Below are 23,443 nucleotides of genomic sequence, written 5' to 3' on the forward strand. Positions count from 1 at the left end.
GGGATGATAGAGGATGAGATGCTTGGATGGCATCACCAACTTGATGGCCATGAGTTTGAGCAAGTTCAGGGAGTTGGTAATGGTCAGGGAAGCCTGGTGTGCTGTGGTCCATGGCGTCGCATAGAGTCTGACACAACCAAACAACTGAACTGAACATTGCTATCACAAGAGATTTTCAGATTTGTTTTTAAATTTTCAGATATTTGATAGGAGTTTATGACTGCTCATTTTGCAGCTCAGTAAATTTTTATTAAAAATGAATCTTTATGTCCGAGTTAATTAATTTTCCTGAATGCAATTTGAGGAGTCTGAGCCAGTGGGTTGAAGCAGTTAAGTGGAAGCATACCAGGCCCTTCAAGTTATTCAAAAGGTACTGAATTCCCATCAGCCCTCCTCCTGTTCTCCGTGCTCCTGCCCACGTGGCCTCAGCATTCCCCTCTCCTCCAGTAACTTGTTTGATGGGGGATCAGAGAGGCTATAGAGAGGAGGCAAAACCAAGGCACTCGGAACAGCCAGTAGTGAAAATATAAACAGTAAATCTCAACAACTACTTAAAAAGAGCCAAAGGGAGCAAAAAATGTGATACTGACATGTTGGTGCTGTTTGTATGTTCATTTGGAAACTGCTGTAAATAAAATACAATGTTGCTGCTACTTTATTATTACTTGACCAAAAGTATCCTCGTAACTTTCTCTGCAGTACTTTCTGTGTTCAGTTCAGTTCAGTTCAGTTCAGTCGCTCAGTCGTGTCCGACTGCCTGCGACCCCATGAATCACAGCACACCAGGCCTCCCTGTCCATCACTAACTCCTGGAGTTCACTCAAACTCATGTCCATCGAGTCGGTGGTGTCATCCAGCCATCTCATTCTCTGTCTTCCCCGTCTCCTCCTGCCCCCAATCCCTCCCAGCATCAGAGACTTTTCCAGTGAGTCAACTCTTAGCATGAGGTGGCCAAAGTATTGGAATTTCAGCTTCAGTGTCAGTCCTTCCAGTGAACACCCAGGACTGATTTCCTTTAGAATGGACTGGTTGGCTCTCCTTGCAGTCCAAGGGACTCTCAAGAGTCTTCTCCAGCACCACAGTTCAAAAGCATCAACTCTTCGGTGCTCAGCTTTCTTCACAGTCCAACTCTCACATCCATACATGACCACGGGAAAAACCATAGCCTTGACTAGACGGACCTTGGTTGGCAAAGTAATGTCTCTGCTTTTTAATATGCTATCTAGGTTGGTCATATCTTTCCTTCCAAGGAGTAAGCGTCTTTTAATTTCATGACTGCAGTCACCATCTGCAGTGATTTTGGAGCCCAAAAAAATAAAGTCTGACACTGTTTCCACTGTTTCTCCATCTAAGTTTCTTAAAAAGAAAGTCACTTTTAGTCACATTACTTTTTTAAAAAAAGGCAAATTACTTCCTTCTCATCAGCCCCTGGATCTAGTCAAAATTTCCCTTTAATATTCTGTTACCTTATGCCAGTCTGTCTGAGTCTCTAGGTTTTCTAGAGGAACTAAGCTAAATGGCCTGTTTAACTCTTCTGGTTATGAAATTCTATACAAATTTTTAAATGTTATTGTCTCTAAACAGGGGATCCTGAGAAACAACAAGCCAAACATGTTAATACTTAAATGAATTAAGACAAATGAATTCTCAATATTTAGATAGATTTGAAAAAGTGACACACACAATTAACTTCTGAGTTTCTGTATTCTACAAATATATAAAGACAACCTCAAATATATATGAATTAAAACAAGATAGATAATCTTAGTTCAGTTCAGTTGCTCAGTCGTGTCCGACTCTTTGCGACCCCATGAACTGCAGCACACCAGGCCTCCCTGTCCATCACCAACTCCCAGAGTTCACCCAAACCCATGTCCATTGAGTCAGTGATGCCATCCAGCCATCTCATCCTCTATCGTCCCCTTCTCCTCCTTCCCCCAATCTTTCCCAGCATCAGGGTCTTTTCAAATAAGTCAGCTCTTCACATCAGGTAGCCAAAATATTGGAGTCTCAGCTTCAACATCAGTCCTTCCAATGAACACCCAGGATTGATCTCCTTTAGGATGGACTGGTTGGATCTCCTCACAGTCCAGGAGACTCTCAAGAGTTTTCTCCAACACCACAGTTCAAAAGCATTAATTCTTCCACGCTCAGCTTTCTTTATACTCTAACTCTCACATCCATACATGATCACTGGAAAAACCATAGCCTTGACTAGATGGACCTTTGTTGGCAAAGTAATATCTCTGCTTTTTAATATGCTGTCTAGGTTGGTCATACCTTTCCTTCCAAGGAGTAAGCGTCTTTTAATTTTACGGCTGCAGTCACCATCTGCAGTGATTTTGGAGCCCAGAAAAATAAAATCGGGGGCTGTTTCCACTGTTTCCCAACTATTTGCCATGAAGTGATGGGACCAGATACCATGATCTTAGTTTTCTGAATGCTGAGCTTTAAGCCAACTTTTTCACTCTCCTCTTTCACTTTCATCAAGAGGCTCTTTAGTTCTTCTTCACTTTCTGTCATAAGGGTGGTGTCATCTGCATATCTGAGGTTATTGATATTTCTCCCAGCAATCTTGATTCCAGCTTGTGCTTCTTCCAGCCCAGCATTTCTCATGATGTACTCTGCATATAAGTTAAATAAGCAGGGTGACAATATACAGCCTTGACATACTCCTTTTCCTATTTGGAACCAGTCTGTTGTTCCATGTCCAGCTCTAACTGTTGCTTCCTGACCTGCATACAGGTTTCTCAAGAGGCAGATCAGGTGGTCTGGCATGCCCATCTCTTTCAGAATTTTCCACAGTTTGTTGTGATCCACACAGTCAAAGGCTTTTGTATAGTCAATAAAGCAGAAGTAGATGTTTTTCTGGAACTCTCTTGATTTTTCGATGATCCAGCAGATGTTGGCAATTTGATCTCTGGTTCCTCTGCCTTTTCTAAAACCAGCTTGAATATCTGGAATTTCATGGTTCACATTTGCTGAAGCCTGGCTTGGAGAATTTTAAGCATCACTTTCCTTGTGTAATAACACAGAAAATAAGGCTGCCTCTGCAAGAAAAGTGGTAGGTGGCCTTGTCTCATGATTTGGGTAACTCAGGATTTAAAACAGTTTCACATAATGCAAAAATCAAGGCTATCTTCCTATATTTATTAGCGCTACTGATATTAGCAGTAGCCTTTTTTTATTACATGCCAGGCTCTGTGGTAAATGTTCAATGCTCACTTTTTCATTAATCCACGCTATACCCTATAGGTACAATTATAGTTCCTGTTATACACATGAAAGAAATTAAGGCTCAAAGAAATTATGTAACTTGAGGAGGTCGCAAAGCCAGTGAACAGCAGAAATGGATTTGGAACACAGGTCTGCCTGATCTGACTGTGCTCTTAACCATTGCCCTAGCACCGTCACTCCACTCATTAAAGGCCTCAACAGCACACCATTGTCCATTACACTGTGCTGTTCCAGGTCCTTTTTGAGCTGAAACCCAACCTACCTCTTCAGAATTGTTTTCCACTGTTCTTTTTTTAAAACATACTTCATTGAAGTCAAATCAGTCACTGCTTTTCCCATGTTTGTGCCTTTGACTAAGTTGCTGGTTCCTAGACCTTTATTCCCAGCCCCTAAACGTGTCTCAAATTATACTCATTGCTCATGAAACCACTTTGTCTTATACGGCAGCCATGCTCCCCTCCTCCATTCTTGTATTACTCCATTTCTTCCTCTTCTACGGCATTTATCACCTCATTCATTATTGCATATGATAGTTCATATGTCTTGGTTTCTCACCTCCACTAGAGTGAAGGACTTGTGTACAGAATCAATGAAGAATTCATTTTTGTCGACTCAAAGCACCCGGCTGGCTCAGCTGGTAAAGAATCTGCCTGCAATGTGGGAGACCTGGGTTTGATCCCTGGGTTGGGAAGATTCCCTGGAGAAGGGAAAGGCTACCCACTCCAGTATTCTGGCCTGGAGAATTCTATGGACTGTGCAGAGTCCAAAGAGTCAAACATAACTGAGCAACTTTCACTTCACAGAACATTAGTATTTGTTCTCAAACAATCAGAAAATTTCAAAATGAATATTTTAAAGTCCTGTAACATGCATTACAAACTTGAACTGCTCTAATCAAGAAAACGTTTAAGAAGGAAACACACACACACTTACACATTACATATGTACATACACACACACACATTTAAAGAAGTTAAATTAAAGTCACACATTTAAAGAAGTTAAATTAAAGTGAATAAAAGAAGTTAAGTAAAAGTGCTGGGAGGGATTGGGGGCAGGAGGAGACGGGGACGACAGAGAATGAGATGGCTGGATGGCATCACTGACTCGATGGACATGAGTCTGAGAACTCTGGGAGCTGGTGATGGACAGGGAGGCCTGGCGTGCTGTGATTCATGGGGTTGCAGAGAGTCAGACACGATTGAGCGACTGAGCTGAACTGAACTGAAGTAAAAGTAGAAATGTGAAGAGCTGAGATTGCTTTTTTGTTTTGGTTAATTTTCACTAAAATATGAGAAAAGAGAGTCATCCTCGCCCACTGAACACTAGGGCTTCCTTTATGTTACACTTCTTTTCTGATTCTCACAACAATTACTAATTCCTTGAACAAAATATTATATCTTGTAATTTTTAAATTTTATCAAAGAAAAATAATTTTAATATATTACTCTTATTTTCCTTTCCAGCTTATCTGTAAGACCCAAAATAAAACCTGTAGCAGAGTTTGCACAATAAAACATCTATACATTTACAGTTAAAGCTAAAACTTTTTTTCTTGCTATGAAATTTTAATTAGAAGCAGAAAACACGGAACAAATAAACTTTTAATGTGCTCACCGAGTTTTTTTCTGCCATGGCAGACTATGGAGCTCTGTTTCGGGGAGCTCCACAGCCAACTATGGTTGGTTCATAACAAAATGTTTGCCATCAAACAATGTCTTGGCTCTGTTTTCTGCTTACAGTATCTCTATTCGTCCTCAACTGCCTGCCTGCTTTCACTTCCCTAGAAATTCTTCAAGAATTGCATCTATCAGCCTTCTACTCTCCAAATTATAACACTCTCATCATTAAATAAAAGAAAAAAATCTTATCCAAGTGCCTTAGCTTAATCACTTTTCATCACAACATTTCAGACTGAATTACTATCTTTTTTTTAAAAGCTGCACAGGCCTTTAGCATGCAAGATCTTAGTTCCCAACCAGGAATCAATTCTGCACCCTCTGCATTGGAAGCACCAAGTCTTAACCACTGGACACCAGGGAAGCCCCATTCATATTATTGCGTTATGTCACGGGTGTTCCTTTCTCTTTAAACATATACATGTGGTCAATCATTATATTATCAATTCTCCATTAGGAAAATTTCTGGGATTTACTCTTCATCATTCTTACTACTACCAGCCCAATCCAAGCTTCAACTTCCCATACTTAGCTATTCTGCAAAAGCCTCTGTGAGTTCCAATGTGAAAGTCAGTCCCTTCAAAAAGCAAGGTAGTTAAATACAAAAGAGAGCTGAACATAAAATAAGGAGAAGTCAGTTACAAAGATCTCAAGTGCCTACGAATTGCAAATACAGAATAAAACTACTCATGAATATTAAAAGGAGGAGAATTAAAATGTGCATACAACATATTCTTACTGTAAAATTTCATCTTAAGTTATTCTACATGATGTGTTTCATAGTAAGTTTCCAGTTCCTGACTTATCCCAGATTTTTACTGTCTAGAAATAGATCTAACAGTTGTGGCCACAGATGGCAAATGCCCATCAATTGAAAAATCCAAGATACTAATCATTACACAAATATTTTTCTAGTAGCTATTTTTGGAATTGTTATCAGCTTACTGGTTTTTGTTTCCTTTTCCTCCCTAAATGATTATTTTGAATTAGATTAAGGCAGATGATACAGATGACTTGTTTTTCCAGATGTTCTAGGTTTTTTTGAGGTAAAAAACCTCAATTTACAATTGAGGAACTAATAAACATTCTCGATTAGCTTGAAAATCATGTTCAATCTCTACATGTTTAAGTAGCAAGTCAAGTTTATTCACCAAAGCCCAGAATTAATTTACTATTCTCAATCTTTTTAATGATTTATTTTCTCCAGGTAATCCCACTATAACAATAATAGCTGCTGCTGCTAAGTCACTTCAGTCGTGTCCGACTCTGTGTGACCCCATAGCCGGAAGCCCACCAGGCTCCCCCGTCCCTGGGATTCTCCAGGCAAGAACACTGGAGTGGGTTGCCATTTCCTTCTCCAATGTGTGAAAGTGAAGTCGCTCAGTCGTGTCCGACCCTTAGCGACACCACGGACTGCAGCCCACCAGGCTCCTCCATCCATGGGATTTTCTAGGCAAGAGTACTGGAGTGGCTTGCCATTGCCTTCTCCAACAATAATAGCTAGCATACCGTAATCACCTAGCTGATATGTTATATAGATGTGCAGACCAATTACACTTAAAAAGTTAAATTTCTGCCTTCCTTAGCAATGAAATAGATCCTATATAATAAAGAATAAGTGGCGCAGGGGAGAAATGAGAAAATCGTATATTTACTCTGAAATCGTACTTTCCAAAATGCTGCCCAGAGCCATGCACTTCAGTCCCTGTGCTTCTTAGCGCTTTCCTCGAGAGACAGTCAAAGAGCCTGTCTTGAGTTCTGAGGAAGGCTGAGCTAGACGGTATTTTATTAAGTCATCTGTAGAAATGAGAAGCACCTTCCAATGAAATCCCTCACTGTATGACTAAACAGTGAAGGTATAGGTCTTCCTTGGTGGCTCAGGGGTTAGACCCCACACTTCCCGTGTAAGGATTACAGTTCGATACCTGACTGGGCAGCTAAGATGCCACATGCTGCACAGCCATATGGAGAAGGAAACGGCAGCCCACTCCAGTGTTCTTGCCTGGAGAGTCCCAGGGACAGAGGAGCCTGGTGGGCTGCTGTCCATAGGGTCACACAGAGTTGGACACGACTGAAGTGACTTAGCATGCATGTGTGCGTTGGAGAAGGAAATGGCAGCCCACTCCGGTATTCTTGTCTGAAGAATCCCAGGGACAGAGGAGCCTGGTGGGCCACCGTCTTTGGGGTGCCACAGAGTAGGACACGACTGAAGCGACTTAGCAGCAGCAGCACAGCCATAAATCAATCAATCAATAAATGTATGTTGTTGTTTAGTCACTAAGTCATGTCCCATTCTGTTACAACCCCATGAACTGTAGCCTGCCAGGCTCCTCTGTCCATGGGACCCTCCAGGCAAGAATACAGGAGTGGGTTTCCACTCCTTTCTCCAGGGGATCTTCCCAACCCAGGGATCAAACCTGTGTCTCCTGCACTGACAGGTGGATTCTTTTACCGCTGAACTACCAGAGAAACCCAAATGTATGCTTGCTGCTGCTGCTGCTGCTAAGTCACTTCAGTCGTGTCCGACTCTGTGTGACCCCATAGACGGCAGCCCACCAGGCTCCCCCGTCCCTGGGATTCTCCAGGCAAGAACACTGGAGTGGGTTGCCATTTCCTTCTCCAATGTGTGAAAGTGAAAGTGAAGTCGCTCAGTCGTGTCCGACCCTTAGCGACCCCACGGACTGCAGCCTACCAGGCTCCTCCATCCATGGGATTTTCTACGCAAGAGTACTGGAGTGGCTTGCCATTGCCTTCTCCGAAATGTATGCTTAATGCCAATTTATTTTATTTTGTTAAATATTATAGAATTGATAAGAGAGGACAATGGTACATCTTACAAGATCTAAACATTGAACTAAGACACAGGCAAGTTGAGGTGTGTTGTGTATTAGATATCTAGCACTAACGTTATCTTAGTTAATCTTCACAACTCAAGAGACAAGCATTATCATTTTCTGCATTTTTTAGATGTCAACTGAAGCACAAAGAGTATGTAGTTGACTCAAGATCACACAACGAATTAGCGGTGAAACCAGGACTCCAAACCCAGCAGTTTGATTTGAGAGGCTATGCTCTTTACAGTGTAGACAGTAACAGCAGCCTGTAGTGGGTGACACAACAACTGAATCTGAGTAGACTTTGTGAATGCCACATGAAAGAACGTGGTGAGCTAAATTCTGGAAAGGTGGAAGAGGAGGACCAGCAGTCAAAGAGAAGCATGGAGGAAATTTTACAATCTGTCTAAAATATTAAGGCACCAATAGCTTTCAAGAAATCCAGAAATCTTTTAGTCATGAAAATCCCTAAAAATGCCAATAACACAAGCTCAAGTGCTGCTAGCTAAACCACACATTTCTTTCGCATGTCATTAAAACTGAGAAGTTGCGTGGATGATTTTCCATACGAAAAGTTTCAAGCTTAGAACTAAAATCAGAGCAAAAATAATATTTCCTTTACAGTATTTCATTTATAAAAATGAATTTCCATCCAATATTTCATAGATTGCATCTAACCTGAATAGCAGGGTTGCTGTCAGTTACTTTAGACCCAAACTCAGCAACAGGGTAGGCACTAGCCACCAGCAGCTGTCAAGCACTTGAGAAGTGGCTAGTCCAAACTGAGAGATTCTGTAAGTACAAAACACACATTGGATGCTGAGAAAAACAGAAGCATGCAAAGTATCTCAGCATTTTTTTCTATTAATTATACGGTGAAATTATATTATTTTGGATATATTGGATTAAATATATTATTAATATTAATTCCACCCATTAATTTCAGCAAATTAATATTAGTTTCTCTTTTTTAATGTGACTACTGGAAAATTTTTTAATTACATTTGTGGCTTACATTATGTTTCTGGTGGAACACTTTTGATCTTTTAAGTGCACTTAGTGAATGTACTAATGTGTATTCACACTATATTACACAGGCTGAATCACATGTTGGTTTTAAAACTTTCCTTCTGAATTCATAACTGATCTGACATTCAGTTTCCGGTTAAATGCACGATATTCATTAAAATACATTTTTGTTTTCAAATTCTGCATTAAATACTTAAAAGAGAGCTTGCCTATTTTGGTGCAGCACTTATAAGACAGTTGCAAAGCATTGGAGCCACCAACTGTTCAAAAGTGGCAATACCCGGCTAATTCACTCTTTTGCAGAACAAGACATAAACATCTGTGAGAAACACAATCTTATGAAGGAAAAAATTCTGAAAATAATAAATAGATTCTATGTATGGCTTCTGTTTTAAACAAATATACTTTTTCTTTGCATGGAAAATATTTTGTCTCACATTTTCAGTAAATTCTATTTGGAAAATAGAAGGAAATAGTTCAAGAAAAAAGAATACTGATAAGTATATAGAAAACTGTAAACAGACTAAAAGATTTCAAGTTAATATTAATGAATCACTATTAGCTATGCTATTTAACAATTTTAATTTTTAAGAAATCAGAAAAGAAAGTGAAAGTGAAGTTGCTCAGTCGTGTCTGACTGCGACCACATGGACTATAGCTCACCAGGCTCCTTCATCCATGGGATTTTCCAGGCAAGAGTACTGGAGTGGGTTGCCATTGCCTTCTCCAGAGGAACTTCCTGACCCAGGGATTGAACCCGGGTCTCCCACGTTGTAGTCAGATGCTTTACCATCTGAACCACCAGGGAAGAAATCAGAGAATAATAACAATAAATCCTTCATGTAACAGAAAACAAAACAGATTATACATAATTTTTTAATAGATGCTTTATAATTTTGGGGGATTTTTTCTTTAAATGTATCCAGAATTGGGGTGGGATATGGCTCTGCTGGGTCCTTTCTCTGCAGTGGTTGATGTTGATGTCACTAATGACCATTATGGCAGTTATCCATCCTCCAAATGCTGGGGGTGCTCATACAGGACCAGGTCTTCACTATAGGGTAGCTGATGGACTGCCTTGGCTCCCACCAGAGTCCCAGAGTTCCCTGATTGGTTTAGTGGAAAGTTTTTCAGACTTGCCTATCCATGTCTGCTGCCTGGGGCTGGAAATACAGGCAAAATAACCAACTTAGCAATCTTAAACCTTCGAATGCCCAACCTTAGGTAATAGAGCCCATGACAGAATTCATTCCATCCAGTTTGTCTTTCTTGGGTGTTTGACAAGTCCAGCAGTGGATGTGCCCATGACTCTAAGCGAACTTTAGAGATCTGGTGACATCTGAAAGAAATGTTGCAGTTGCTGTGGTCAGAGGACATCAGTGTGTTTGTCCTGGTGACAATGTTAGAAGAGGACTGTGAGAAGACAGAGCCAGGCCTAATAAGCCGTTTGGGAAGAGAGACACGAAAACTGTGTTTGGAGACAACTGTGCTGTGTGCTAGGCTGTGCTGTGCTAAGTCGTTTCAGTCCTGTCCAACTCTTTGCTATCGAAGGGACCATAGTCCACCAGGCTCCTCTGTCCATGATATTCTCCAGGCAAATATATTGGAGTGGGTTGCCATGCCCTCCTCCAGGGGATCTTCCCAACCCAGGGATCGAACCCGCGTGTCTCATGTCTCTTGCATTGGCAGGCAGGTTCTTTACCACTAGCTCTGCCTGGGAGGCCCTACATATAGGTTTAAGGTGTGGAAAGAATGGTAGAAGACCATCTGGAAGAGAAATTCACCGACTGCCTGAGGGTTCTGTGGGAGAGCAAGCTTGTACACGAGGAATTTCTGACAAGAGGAAAAGTAAAGGCTAAGAGCAGAGGGACACATTTTCTGTCCCTCACTATCCCCTACTGCTACTTCCCCATGACATGTCTCCAGAGAAAGCAGGTCTCAGTTTAGCATAAAAAGAATGTTTGATGCTAAATAAAATTTAAAATTCTGTTTCATATTTTGTACTGGGCCATTCTAATTTTTATATTAAACTGCTTACCACTGCCATACCTGAAGGACTTTTATTTTCTTTGAGTAACCATAAAACTCATGAGTCTGTTCAAGGATTCTTGTGAAACAAGGAGATGACCTGAACTGAACACATTGCAAAGCCAAGGTAGGAGATATATCTTAACTGTCACTGTAATCACACTCCTTACGTCACGCTTGTTCAGCATACCCAGTTTACATCTGTGGAGTCAAGAGTGTGTTTTTCCTAGGTAGATGATGAATAGTTCTCCGTGTATCCTACTCTGCTACTGGTGAGAGAAGTCCGTTTTCCTGTGGGGAGTGAGTTACTCCACATACTTTAGTCACAAAAGAGGATACTTGAATCAGTTTCAGTGAAACTGAGCAGGTAGCATTTCACCTCAGAGTCTATGAGACTCTGCTTTCATAGCTGTCATTGAAGAGCTGTATCTTTCAGTTGGGCTTCCTAAGTTGTGGGGGCCATTTTCCTCTCAAAATGTGGAAGAAAAGAGAGGAAGATAGTGCAAGCCTCTATCATTTTAATCCCAGATCCATGAAGATTTACCGTGAAAAATCTCACTTATGTTAGCCCACTAAATTTACATTTTTACTTAAGCAAGTTTGACTTGTCACTTGCATCAATAGTTTTGACCAATGTTATAATGTTATTCTTTGACCAAAGAATTATATCTTCCTCTCACTTTTTAACAAGCTGAAAGTGTATAAAAATTATCAAATAAAGTATAAAGTAAATTCAAGAAGAAGACTACTGGTGCTTGGTTAGAATTTAAACTCAACACAGTGGGGTGGTTTTTGATCTGGTCCTCTTTAGCAAGTTAGGAATCCTTATGATCATGCAGAAGCATCTTCAGATGTGGTTTGCAGGGCATACAGGTATCTGTAGATTTCCGCTTAGAGGGAAATTTTCAGACTGCTGTTACTGTCATTTACTCTGAAGAATTTTCTCCAGTGCTGGACCATCCACAAAGATGTCTGCTTTTGGTATTCCTTTTTCAGTAACTGGTGCCTAAAAATAAGCAAATTTTCATCAGTACCTACAGTATCACTTCAAGGCCTTCAGTCCAAGGATTCACCTTATTCATGTGGCTGAAAATATCTGTCAGATGACCCAATCCATAAATCAACTCTTCCTTGTCAAACTGACCTGGAATTTGGTTTGTTTTCCTCCTCTACCTAACAGAAGTAAAACTTCTGTAAAAGACTAGTCTTTTACAGAAGACAAGACTTGTCTTTTGGAAGTTGTGAAGACTTGTCTTTTGGAAGTTGGCACTTATATATTTGTTGTTGTGACAAAATCTCTCGAACGGTAGCAATTCAAGGCCCCGTTTAGCTGTCGACTGCTAACACACCAACTTGTGATCTTGTGTTCCACTCACATGTGACACTTCCTTCACAAAACCAGACAAGTTCCACTCCTTTGGGGTTCATCTGTGCTTCGAGTGGCAGGACATTTCTTCCACTTGAAATTTTCTTTGGCAAAATCTATCTCGAAGATACTGACACCACCAACTTGGTAATTCTGTTTTAATGATATCAGTGGAAAGACAAAAATAAAACAGGAGCCAGCTGCCCTGGCCTTAACTTCTTTCATCCTATAGTAAACTGATGGGGAAAATAACAATAACTAACATGAACTCAAATTCAACTTATGCAAATATTAGAATTTGTTGTGATGATTAAGTCCATGTGCACAACTTGACTGAATTTGACTAAACCATTTTAATAACATCTCATCTAGTAACGGGCTTCTCAGGTGGCATTTGTGGTAAAGAATCTGCCTACCAATGCAGGAGATACAAGAAATGCAGGTTCAATCCCTGGGTCAGGAAGATAACCTGGAGGAGGAAATGGCAGCCCACTCCAGTATTTTTGCCTGGAGAATTCCATGGACAGAGGAGCCTGGCAGGCTACAGTCCAGGGGGTCGCAAAGAGTCAGACATGACTGCAGCAACTTAGTATGCACACAGTCTTATGCATGAACTGGTCATAAGATGACAATGGTTTTAAATCAGATAGTTTGAAAGACAGTATCATTATCTTTTCTTTTAGTTTGTATCAACAGGGATTTTTTCAAATATATATTCATGTAAATATAAGAGGATGCACAATTTGTTTGAGATACAAGGCAGATCTCCTTCCAGATACCAAAATGGTAAACATGTACTCTTATCATTTTGGAGTGGCTGCTAATTTTACTTAGTTAGCTAAATATTAAATTGTCAGACTTTCAAAACAAATATTATTCTTGAATATGAGCCATGCTTTCGAGTTTATAAATATTACATAGTACATATATTTATTATTGACTCAAGTGTAGTAAATTTCTTTCTTTCTTAATGATTCCGTTCCGTTCCGTCGCTCAGTTGTGTCCGACTCTTTGCGACCCCATGGACTGTAGCCTACCAGGCTTCTCCGTCCATGGGATTCTCCAGGCAAGAATACTGGAGTGGGTTACCGTTTCCTTCTCCAGGGGATCTTCCCGACCCAGGGATCGAATCAGGGTCTCCCGCATTGGAGGCAGACGCTTTAACCTCTGAGCCACCCGGGAAGCCCTTCTTAATGATTAACTTAGTGTTATTCATGTTACTTATGTATACTAAAGCATAATACTTAAGCAAATTGGTCTTTTTTGTTTGTTTGTTTGTTTTATTTTATTTTTTTTAAATGAGGCTTTTAATTAATGTTTGACAGAGCTGATTCAAGTTGAACAGACTAAATTTCTTTAAACAAACTTACTTATACTCCAGAGTCCTTTAAAAACTTAATAGCATTTATACATTGAAGGTATTTGATTTTCTTGTAACTAGCACTTCAAATGCAACAAGCATTTGAAGCAACAAGCATTTGACCCAACAAGTAAAACTTTCTACAGTTCATAACTTTTATAAATAAAATACATTAAATGTACAGTGAATAAGTTCTCTGAAAATTTTAAATATTTCTGCAGGTTTAGTAACATCGTAAAATACATTTCAACTAAAATTCACAAATCTAAAAACCTGTTAGGCATTTTTAGGCGTTTTAAGTTGGAAATGAAGGCCAATGTTACATCGTAATATGCCAATTACAAATAGTACTTCAAATAGCAAATACTACAGTTTGTCCCAAACTTTAAAAACTATTCATGAACTCAACACTGAACTATTGATGGCTATGAGAATTGTTTCCTAGCCTTTTTGAAAATTTCAACCCATTTACGTTTAAGGTAATTATTGATAAGTACGATCCCGTAGCCATTTTCTTTATTGCTTTGGGATCAAGTTTATACACTCTTTCTGTGTTTCCTGTCTATAGAAGATCCTTTAGCATTTGTTGGAGAGCTGGTTTGGTGATGCTGAATTCCCTCAGCTTTTGCTTGTCTGTAAAGCTTTTGATTTCTCCTTCATATTTGAATGAAATCCTTGCTGGGTATAGTAATCTGGGCTGTAGGGTATTTTCTTTCATTACTTTAAGTATGTCTTGCCACTCCCTTCTGGCTTGAAGAGTTTCTGTTGAAAGATCAGCTGTTATCCTTATGGGAATCCCCTTATGTGTTATTTGCTGCTTTTCCCTTGCTGCTTTTAATATTTGTTCTTTGTGTTTGATCTTTGTTAATTTGATTAATATGTGTCTTGGAGTATTTCGCCTTGGGTTTATCCTGTTGGGGACTCTCTGGGTTTCTTGGACTTGGGTGATTATTTAAGTCTGAACTTCGCAATAAGGAGTTCATGATCTGAGCCACAGTCAGCTCCTGGTCTTGTTTTCGCTAACTGTACTTTTCCATCTTTGGTTGCAAAGAATATAATCAATCTGATTTCGGTGTTGACCATCTGGTGATGTCCATGTATAGAGTCTTCTCTTGTGCTGTTGGAAGAGGGTGTTTGCTATGACCAGTGCATTCTCTTGACAAAACTCTATTAGCCTTTGCCCTGCTTCATTCCGTGCTCCAAGGCCAAATTTGCCAGTTACTCCAGGTGTTTCTTGACTTCCTACTTTTGCATTCCAGTCCCCTATAATGAAAAGGACATCTTTTTTGGGTGTTAGTTCTAAAAGGTCTTGTAGGTCTTCATAGAACCGAATAACTTCGGCTTCTTCAGCATTACTCGTTGGGGCATAGGCCTGGATTACTGTAATATTGAATGGTTTGCCTTGGAAATGAACAGAAATCATCCTGTCATTTTCAAGATTGCATCCAAGTACTGCATTTTGGACTCTTTTGTTGACCATGATGGCTACTCCATTTCTTCTAAGGGATTCCTGCCCACAGTAGTAGATATAATGGTCATCTGAGTTAAATTCACCCATTCCAGTCCATTTTAATTCACTGATTCCTAGAATGTCAACGTTCATTCTTGCCATCTCCTGTTTGACCACTTCCAATTTGCCTTGATTCATGGACCTAACATTCCAGGTTCCTATGCAATACTGCTCTTTACAGCACCGGACCTTGCTTCTATCACTGGTCACATCCACAACTGGATATTGGTTTTGCTTTTGCTCCATCCCTTTATTCCTTCTATAGTTATTTCTCCACTGAGCTCCAGTAGCATACTGGGCACCTACTGACCTGGGGAATTCCTCATTCAGTATCCTATCATTTTGCCCTTTGTTACTGTTCATGGGGTTCTCAAGGCAAGTATACTGAAGTGGTTTGCCATTACCTTCTCCAGTGGACCACATTCGGCTGTGGTCCATGTGATCAGATTGGCTAGTTTCCTGTGATTATGATATCAGTCTGTCCGCCCTCTGGTGCCCCCTAGCAATACCTACCGTCTTATTTGGGTTTTTCTTACCTTGGTCGTGGAAAATCTCTTCACAGCCGCTCCAGCAAAGTGCAGCCGCTGTACCTTACCTTGGGTGAGGGGTATCTCCTCGAGGCCGCCCCTCCTGACCTTGAACGCGGAGTAGCTCCTCTCGGCCCTCCTGCGCCCGCGCAGCCACCGCCTGTTGGACGTGGGGTAGCTCCTCTCAGCCGCCGGCCCTGGCCTCAGGCGTGGGGTAGCTCCTCACGGCCGCACCTCTTTGCATGGTTCGTTGTGCCGGGGCCGGCGTCTCTCGCGTCGCGTCTGCGCCGCCGGGGCCGGGATGGAATTCCAGTTGAGCTATTTCAAGTCTTGAAAGATGATGCTGTGAAAGTGCTGCACTCAATATGCCAGCAGATTTGGAAAACTCAGCAGTGGCCACAGGACTGGAAGAGGTCAGTCTTCATTCCAATCCCAAAGAAAGGCAATGCCAAAGAATGCTCAAACTACCGCACAATTGCACTCATCTCACACGCTAGTAAAGTCATGCTCAAAATTCTCCAAGCCAGGCTTCAGCAGTATGTAAACCGTGAACTCCCAGATGTTCAAGCAGGTTTTAGAAAAGGCAGAGGCACCAAAGATCAAATTGCCAACATCCGCTGGATCATGGAGAAAGCAAGAGAGTTTCAGAAAAACATCTATTTCTGCTTCATTGACTATGCCAAAGCCTTTGACTGTGTGGATCACAATAAACTGTGGAACATTCTGAAAGAGATGGGAATCCCAGACCACCTGACCTGCCTCTTGAGAAACCTGTATGCAGGTCAGGAAGCAACTGTTAGAACTGGACATGGAACAACAGACTGGTTCCAAATAGGAAAAGGTGTACGTTAAGGTTGCATATTGTCACCTTGCTTATTTAACTTCTATGCAGAGTACATCATGAGGAACGCTGGGCTGGAAGAAGCACAAGCTGGAATCAAGATTGCTGGGAGAAATATCAATAACCTCAGATATGCAGATGACACTACCCTTATGGCAGAAAGTGAAGAGGAACTCAAAAGCCTCTTGATGAAAGTGAAAGAGGAGAGTGAAAAGGTTGGCTTGAAGCTCAACATTCAGAAAATAAAGATCATGGCATCTGGTCCCATCACTTCATGGGAAATAGATGGAAAAACAGTGGAAACAGTGTCAGACTTCGTTTTTTTGGGCTCCAAAATCACTGCAGATGCTGATTACAGCCATGAAATTAAAAGACGCTTACTCCTTGGAAGGAAAGTTATGACCAACCTTGATAGTATATTAAAAAGCAGAGACATTACTTTGCCAACCAAGGTCCGTCTAGTCAAGGCAATGGTTTTTCCCGTGGTCATGTATCGATGTGAGAGTTGGACTGTGAAGAAGGCTGACCGCCGAAGAATCGATGCTTTTGAACTGTGGTGTTGGAGAAGACTCTTGAGAGTCCCTTATACTGCAAGGAGATCCAACCAGTCCATTCTAGAGGAGATCAATCCTGGATGTTCATTGGAGGGACTGATGCTAAAGCTGAAACTGCAATACTTTGGCCACCTCATGCGACGAGTTGACTCACTGGAATAGACTCTGATGCTGGGAAAGGTTGGGGGCGGGAGGAGAAGGGGACGACAGAGAATGAGATGACTGGATGGCATCACCGACTCTGTGGACATGAGTTTGAGTGTACTCCGGGAGTTGGTGATGGACAGGGAGGCCTGGCGTGCTGTGATTCATGGAGTCGCGGAGAGTCGGACACGACTGAGCGACTGAACTGAACTGGGTGATTATTTCTTTCCCTATTTTAGGGAAGTTTTCAACGATTATCTCCTCAAGTATTCTCTCATGGTCTTTCTTTTTGTCTTCTTCTTCTGGGACTCCTATGATTCGAATGTTGGAGCGTTTAACATTGTCCCAGACGTCTCTAATATTGTCCTCATTTCTTTTAATTCGTTTTTCTTTTTTCCTCTCTGTTTCATTTATTTCTACAATTCTATCTTCTAGTTCGCTTATCCTGTCTTCTGCCTCTGTTATTCTACTGTTTGTTCCCTCCAGAGTGTTTCTGATCTCATCTATTGCATTATTCATTGTATATTGACTCTTTTTTATTTCTTTTAAGTCCTTATTAAATCTTTCTTCCATCTTCTCAATCCTTTTCTCCAGGTTTTTTATCTGTAACTCCATTTTGCTTTCAAGATTTTGAATCATTTTCACCATCAAAATTCGAAATTCTTTATCAGGTAAATTCCCTATATCTTCTTCTTTTGTTTGTGTTGGTGGGCAATTATCTTGTTCCTTTACTTGCTGGGTATTTCTCTGCCTCTTCATCTTGCTTATATTGCTTTGCTTGGGGTGGCCTTTCCCTCTTCTTGCAGTTTGTGAAGTTCTCTTTATTATGTAGTTTCTTCGCTGTGTGTGGGGTTGGACGGGTGACTTGTCTGGGTTCCCTGGTTAGGGAAGCATGTGTCGGTGTTCTGGTGGGTGGAGCTGGATTTCTTCTCTCTCCTTTAGAAGACAATGGGCTGCTTTTCTGGGAGCCTGATGTCCTCTGCCAGTATTCAGAAGTTGTTTTGTGGACTTTACTCCGCGTTCAAATGTTCCTTTGATGAATTTGTGGGGGAGAGAGTGGTCTCGCCATCTTATCCCTCCACCATCTTGTTCCTTGCTCCCCAGAACACTGGATTCTTATATTCCACTTGGTCGTGGAGTATCTCTTCCCAGCTGCTCCAGCAAGGTGCAGCCGCTGTACTTTACCTTGGACGAGGGGTATCACCTCAAGGCCGCCCCTCCTGCTTTGAATGTGGATCAGCTCCTCTCGGCCCTCCGGTGCCCAAGCAGCCACCGCCTCCTGGACGTGGTACAGCTCCTCTCGGCCACCGCCCTAACCCTGGGCATGGGGCAGCTCCTCTCAGCCACGATTCTGCACGTGGTCGGTTGCGCCGGAGCCGGGCGTCTCTAGCGTCTGCGCCGCCGGAGCCAGGTGTCTCTTGCGTCTCACAAATTGGTCTTTTAACAGTATCTGCATAGATGAAAGACTTAGGTGATAAAGAAATAAATAATGACTTCTGAGGATTATATTTATCCTTTAGTAATAATAATAATATCTCTTCAGAAGCATTCTCTAATTTTGGCTTAAGTGCCATGTTCTCAAATTTATACCAGGTCATTACAAAATATAATTGCCTGAAAAACTGCTTTTGCATTTGTTGTATTAAACATTTTGTTAATACACTGTCTTTCCTGCAACTTGATACACCAGTTGAGACAAGTATCGAGAATAGAGAAGGAATAGAAAAGGCAAAAAGGAAGAAAGGAAGGGAGGGAGGGAGGAAGAAAAGAAGAAAGCTAAGTAGGAAAGAACTTTGCCTCTTAAGGAAGTTGCTATTGTTGTTTAGTCACTCAGTCATCTGACTCTTTTGCGACCCCATGGACTGTAGCCTGCCAGGTTCCTCTGTCCATGGGATTTCCCAAACAAGAATACTGGAGGGGGTTGCTATTTCCTTCTCCAGCAGATCTTCCTGACCCAGGGATCAAACCTAGGTCTCCTGCATTGCAGGCTGATTCTTTCAGACTGAGCTATCAGGGAAGCAAGGAAGTGGTAGTATTCCTCTTTTCAGAAAATGAAACATTGTCTATTTATTTGTCTTTCTCCTTGACTAGGCTGTGAATTCCCTAAGGACAGAAAATTTATCTTTTCCATTTGTATTTTTCTAGTGTGTAGCACAGAAGTTTATACATGGTGGATATTCAAGAATATTTGGTACATAAACAAATAGACAAATAGCATTTCTTTTTTTGTTGTTCTGGCAGAAAAGTTAACACTTTTGCTTTCTCTTCCTCTTTGGGGTGCTAATTTTCTATCTAGACCATTTCAACCTATTTGTTATATTTAATGTGGTAGAAGGTACAGAGGCTCTGAGGTCAGGTTGTTTGAGTTCAGATTCTGACTCCATTTAAGGCTGCTCATCAATAAGATTGTTATTGCTTACTACTTTTGAGGGGGTGCTTCCCAGGTGGCACCAGTTGTAAAGAACTCACCTGCCAGTGCAGGAGATGTAAGAAAGGAAATTTCATCCCTGGGTTGGGAAGATCCTCTGGAGGTAGACACAGCAGGCTATTGTCCATAGGGTCGCAGAGAGTCGGACACACCTAAAGTGACTTAGCCCAGCATAGCACAGTCCTATATGTGTTCATCTTCATCCTTTGCCTGCTGAGGTTTTCTGGCCCTTATGCAACAAGATCCATGACATCTGACACGTGTCTGACATCTGACTCATCTGTGCAAATTTGTTACCATAATATAACTCGGTGTCTCCTGACCAATACACATGCCAACAGCTTTTCAATAAAGTCTCTAAACCAAACTCCTCTTTACGTTGACCCCTTTTTATATTCTTCTTAAGGAACAGATCTTTAGAGTCACTTCCTTTCTAATTCTGCACATGTATACTTTACGTGGGCAGACAATTTTAACAGCTTTGTTCACTGCTCTATCTCCAGCACTTAGAATAATAAGTGGCTCATTATGGACACTCCACGCTGAATAAATCCATATGAAGTTGAGATCTGTCCCCTTCTCATTCAGTTAATCTGATATCTATCACTGGTAAGTTTATCAAAAGGGAGATAGGAAAGTTCTGGTTGCAATGTAACTTTAGATAAGCACAGATAATTCTCACATTTTCTCTATCTAGTGAATACAGTTATCCCATTTACAAATGAAAACGCATTTACACTACCCATGAAGCAGAAAACAAAATCAAATCTAGTTACTAAGTAAAATGGTACACCCAGGATTGCTTGAGAAGCACATTTTTTCCCAGTCGAATGTGATATATTATGTCTGGCAATATTTGACTAAATTGTAAATTTTGTATGTTTAATCAACTTGTGTTCTGGTCATCTACTATTGAGTCATAAACCACTCCAAAACTCAGTGGCTTAAAACAATGACATTTATTTGGCTCTGAGCAAGAGCTTGGTGGGGCATGTCATCTCTGATCCACTTGGAATTAGCGGAAATGGTGTAAAGGCTGGTAGCTGGAATCATCTGAAGACTCAATTATTCATATTTGGTTGATACCTGCAGCTGAATTGGTGGCCAGGATACCCACACATGGATTCTTCCTATGGGTAATTAGTTTTCTCAAAGTATAGTGGTTTGGAGCCAAAGGTGAATCTCTCAGGAAGACTAGGCAGAAGCTGTACCTCTCTCTGACTTTTGAGAAAACAGCCTCAAAAGTCATAGTGCCCGCTCTATTTAAAACTGATAACCAGTAAAGTCCTCCTGTAGAGCACAGGGAGCTCTGCTCAATGTTACGTGGCAGCCTGGGTGGGATCGAAGTTTAGAGGAGAAAGGATATGTGTGTGCGTGTGTATTTATATATATGACTGAGTCTCTCTGCTGTCCACCTGAAACTATCACAACATTGTAAATGGGCTATACTTCAATATAAAATAAAGCTTAAAAAAAGATAACAAAACAATTGGTCAATCTCACAAAAAGGTTTATTTTTATTTTCAATTTGATATTTTATGAAAGAACCAGATAGGGATGATCAACCAAAAATTCTAAAAGGTGAAAAAAGTTACAGTGTCATTTTTTCCACAGTCCCAGACTCTCAGAGAGAAAGAACACAAAGAGAGAAAACACAGACCTTCTACACACCTGGACAGACGTGTTAAAAATCGCCCCATACTAAGAGTAGGAAAGATAGGATACATATTATTGGGATCACCTTTAAAAGACATGCTCTTCTCCATCTCAAAATACCAAATATTATGATGAAGATGGGTAGAATTACCACATTTGGGGGAACAAAAGCAAAAGTAAGACAACGAGGAGTGAGGCCTTATACCACCTCCTGTGACCGGGAAGGGTAAGACCCATGGTCCGAATCATAGTTCAGGCTGCCCGTCTCACGTCCCTCCACAGCCTTACCTGAGAGGGGTTTAGGGAATAAGTCCCCATCTTTGACAGCTCTCTTTTTGTTGGTGATGGTTCTGAAGCTCTGAGAAAATATAATTAAGATAATTAATCACCACAATATTTTCAGGATTCAGGCTTGTCTTGAATTATCTTAAATTTGTCTTGCTAGTCAATAATATTTCCCTTAGTTCCACCAATTAGAATGCTGGTCCAAAGTCTGATGATCTCAGATGCACTCATTGCCTTTTTGCACTTCTCAAACCCCATGGGCTATTTATTTCTCATGCTCTCCTGTGACCTGCATTTGTTAGAAGGAAGAAACCAGGGTATTTCTCCCTCTGCCTTGGTGGCAACTCTGGCTGATTTCTTTTGTAATACCAATCCTGAGTTTCAGGAACACTGCATCCTCCATTTGTTCTATAAGGAGATAGTACCCCCTGCTGCTGTTCGTCCATGGGCTGATGTATCACCCACTTGACTTCTCTAAATCATTCCATCATCAAACCAGTTCCACCATTAAATGTCCTTTGTTTCAAATACTTAAGAGCACTTTAGTATTATTTAAGCCACTGTTGGGCCTTCCAGGTGGCTCAGTGGTAAAGAATCCACCTGCCAATGCAGGAGACTCAGGAGACAAGGGTTTGACACCTGGGTTGGGAAGATCCCCTGGAGGAAGAAATGGCACCCCACTACAGCATCCTTGCCTGAAAAATTCTAAGGACAGAGGAGTCTACCGTCCATGGGGTCACAAAGAATTGGACATGACTGAGCCCCTGAGTACGCACACAAGCCACTGTTACTCTGTTTCAGCAGTTGAATCAAATTTTTGAAAATAGATGTCTATGGAGTGTTCTCTGTTTCAACTGTGACTTCTCTAACTTTAAAGTTTATTATTCCTTCCAGAGAAGGGAAGTATTTATTGAACATTTATTAAAGGCTATATATTTGATACCTCATTCAATTCTCACAATTCAATAAAGTTGGAAGATCACCCTGTTTTTATAATGAAAACTCTGAGACTCGAGATTAAGTTAATCAAGTATCTTTTCCAGCATCTGACTCTTCATTATTCTTAACACTCTGCTAAACCATTGCATACTTCATTTTCTATCATTTCTTTACCCTGGCTTGAGACTAGCCACCTGATACTTAATAATACATTTTAGTGTTTTAGGGGCTTCACGGGTGGCACAGTGGACAAGACTGAGTGTTTTAGTTCAGTTCAGTTCAGTCACTCAGTCGTGTCCGACTCTCCGCGACCCCATGAATCACAGCACGCCAGGCCTCCCTGTCCATCACCAACTCCCAGAGTTCACTCAAACTCATGTCCACAGAGTCGGTGATGCCATCCAGCCATCTCATTCTCTGTCGTTCCCTTCTCCTCCCGCCCCCAGCATCAGAGTCTTTTCCAGTGAGTCAACTCGTCGCATGAGGTGGCCAAAGTATTGCAGTTTCAGCTTTAGCATCAGTCCTTCCAATGAACACCCAGGATTGATCTCCTTTAGATTGGACTGGTTGGATCTCCTTGAAGTCCAAGGGACTCTCAAGAGTCTTCTCCAAAGTGAGCACCTCTAAATCAGACATTTGCATTCTTAGTAAGTACCTTTTCATCAATACTGGATAAATCAAAGGTTTTGGTTGAGAGTTAGTTACTATAAGAATCCAACGTGGAGTGGGAGATAAGGCATTTCAGGATAGGTGGACATGACAAAATCACCAATAAATAAGTTTTACTGATCTCCTAGATTCTAAAAAATGCATTTTTGTAGGAAAACATAAACAAATCAGTATTGTTATTAAAATAAATCTGTTATTTTGCATGTACAGTAAGTAAGTAAGTGAAGTCGCTCAGTTGTGTCTGACTCTTTGCACCCCCACGGACTGTAGCCTACCATGCTCCTCCATCCATGGGATTTTCCAAACAAGAGTACTGGAGTGGGTTGCCATTTCCTTCTCCAGAGGATCTTCCCAACC

The 23,443-nt window shown here is 41.1% G+C and overlaps 1 protein-coding gene across 1 annotated transcript in view; it reads right to left on the reverse strand.

Moving 5' to 3' along the window:
- LOC148775818 (uncharacterized) overlaps window positions 1-23,443 on the reverse strand; it is a 74,237-nt gene that overhangs the window by 13,785 nt on the left and 37,009 nt on the right. Inside the window, exon 3 of the mRNA XM_088842818.1 lies at window positions 21,482-21,551. Coding sequence (XP_088698944.1) covers window positions 21,482-21,551 — 70 coding nt within the window. The remainder of the gene's footprint in view (window positions 1-21,481; window positions 21,552-23,443) is intronic.

The sequence above is a fragment of the Moschus berezovskii genome, chromosome 13 (assembly GCF_049115385.1).
Source record: "Moschus berezovskii isolate FMDL1 chromosome 13, NW_MosBer_1.0, whole genome shotgun sequence".
Lineage (NCBI taxonomy): Eukaryota > Metazoa > Chordata > Mammalia > Artiodactyla > Moschidae > Moschus > Moschus berezovskii.